Source organism: Marmota marmota, unplaced genomic scaffold (assembly GCF_001458135.2).
Source record: "Marmota marmota marmota unplaced genomic scaffold, marMar, whole genome shotgun sequence".
Lineage (NCBI taxonomy): Eukaryota > Metazoa > Chordata > Mammalia > Rodentia > Sciuridae > Marmota > Marmota marmota.
In genome coordinates, this window is record NW_026005368.1 from 1 (window position 1) to 2,015 (window position 2,015).

At 63.2% G+C, this 2,015-nt stretch overlaps 1 protein-coding gene across 1 annotated transcript; it reads right to left on the reverse strand.

Annotated features, from left to right (window-relative positions):
• Window positions 1–151: 151 nt before the first annotated feature.
• On the reverse strand, window positions 152–2,005 carry LOC107135301 (mediator of RNA polymerase II transcription subunit 16-like; the record flags this gene model as incomplete). Its single annotated transcript, XM_015477189.2, has 2 exons — window positions 881–2,005; window positions 152–379 (listed from the first exon to the last, which is right to left on the reverse strand). Coding segments are annotated over exons 1-2 (378 nt in total), but the record flags the coding sequence as incomplete, so codon positions are not given.
• Between the last annotated feature and the right edge of the window lie 10 nt (window positions 2,006–2,015).

Genomic DNA, 2,015 nt, shown 5'->3' on the forward strand with positions numbered 1-2,015 from the left:
CCACCTCACCTGCCCTTGAACTGAGATGCCAGCCTCACTGGCCCCACGGTGCAGGCCCCCACCTCAACTGCCCCTAGGCTGACATCCCCCAATTCACTGCCCCAGGCTGGGGGTTCCCCCCCCCCCATGACCCGCCCCAGGTGAGCCCCACCTCGTGCCCCAGGGAGCCCACCTGCTGCAGGGCTGCGCTCTGGCGTGTGTACTCCTCGTGCAGCTTCTCCACCAGGCTCTGCACCATGCCGGGCTGCACATGCAGCAGGATGTCCCACCAGTCGTAGCCTGTCACCATGCAGTACTCCAGCAGGAACAGCAGGTGCCGCAGGGCCAGGGACACCTCCAGTGCATGGCCCATGGAGGGCGAGATGCGCAGCATGCTTAGCTGCCAGGAGGGGACAGGAGGGGACAGGGAGGGTCGGCCTGCACCTTCCAGGCTGGGCTGCAGGCAGCGGGGGTGTGGCTCACCCTGGCCACCCCACACTCCAGGCCCCACAGGCTGGCCTCAGCCAGGCGCTCCCTCGAGCCTCGGGCACAGCTGGATGTCCAGGAGGCTCCCAGACCTCTCTGAGCTGAGCACACACTCGTCTTGGGTGGGGGCCCAATGCCTGCCAGGCTTGGGGGGGCACCACTGGACCCTGAGGCCTCGGGACAGGCAGTCTGACCGCTTCTGCCCCCTGGGTGCCCACTAGTGCCCATACTAGGCTGGGGCCTTTTCCAGGTCACCTGATGATGGGGCAGCGCAGGCTGGAGGCTGAAGGACTTGCCAGCAATGGTGAGGAGAACAGCAAGGGGACCCACCCCTGTGTCCCTCCTGCGGAGGGCAGGAGCCCTGGTGCTCTGGTCATCGCGTCCCCAGCTCTGCAGGCGTCCTGAGGGCACTCACCTTCCCATGGTTGTCGATGCCCACGAGGGCCAGGGAAGTCCAGGAGAGCTGCATGGCCTTGAAGTGCACTGCAGGGCCTGTGGTGCGCGGGCGCTTGACGGCCGGCTCGTCCACAGAGCGCGGGGTCGCGGAGCTGTAGAAGACCACCATGGTCTGCAGCGAGAGGCGGTGCACGATGTGGACGCTGCCGTCGTGGAAGGCCAAGGCCAGCCCTGGGGACAGGTGGCATCAGGTACACAAGGGCAAGGAGCCAGGAACTGGGCTGAGAGCTGCTGCTGGTGTCCAGCCTACCCCTGGCAGCTGCTCTCCCCACCTCTTGCTACTAAATCCCAAGAGTCAGGCCTCGGGCTCGGGCCCCGAGGCCCTGGGCCAGGTAGCACCTGGGCTGGCGTGGCTGCCAGTGCCTTCCAGGGACGAGGCAGGAGGCCTCCGCTAGATGGCACTTGGGACCTCCTGGACCTGCAGGAACCAGACACAGAGCCTCGTGGAGGTCCCTGGAGCCCTGGAGGGAGCCGTCCATGGTGGAGGCAAGCTGGGGCCCTCCGTGCCCGTCACCTGCAGCTGTCTTAGGGAAACCAGAGGTTTGCCCACAGCCAGTCCTGGCCCTGCCCATCAGGAGGGCAGGCAGTTCCACACCCATAGGCTCGTAGATAAGAGCCAACAACAGGGTCCCTGGAGGTGGCATGGATGAAAACAAAGATTCTGTCTATCCTTTCAGCTCTAAATAAAAGGCCGTGAGACTGATGCAGAAATTATCATTGTTACTATCTTTGGAACTGGGGATTGAACTGATTCTACCACACCATTTTGGTATTTGTTTTAGAACAGGGTCTGGCAAAATCGCACAGGCTGGCCTTGAACTTGCCATGCTCCTGCTCCACCTCCCGCGTTGCAGCACAACTGGCGCGGCCACCATGTCCAGCAACCAGTGCAAACTGTGGTAAGTGCTCTTCTTCCCAGCAAATTGGAAAACAGAAGGAACTGGTGGACAGGTCTTCACCTCAGAGCTGAGCACACGGGCTTGTGCTGGACAGTGAGCCCAACTGCTTGTGGGCAGGCCCACAGGTGTGTACCCACAACCACAAGCAGGCTTGCTAGTGTGGCTGGTCTGGCCTGGGACTTCCCTGCCCCCCCC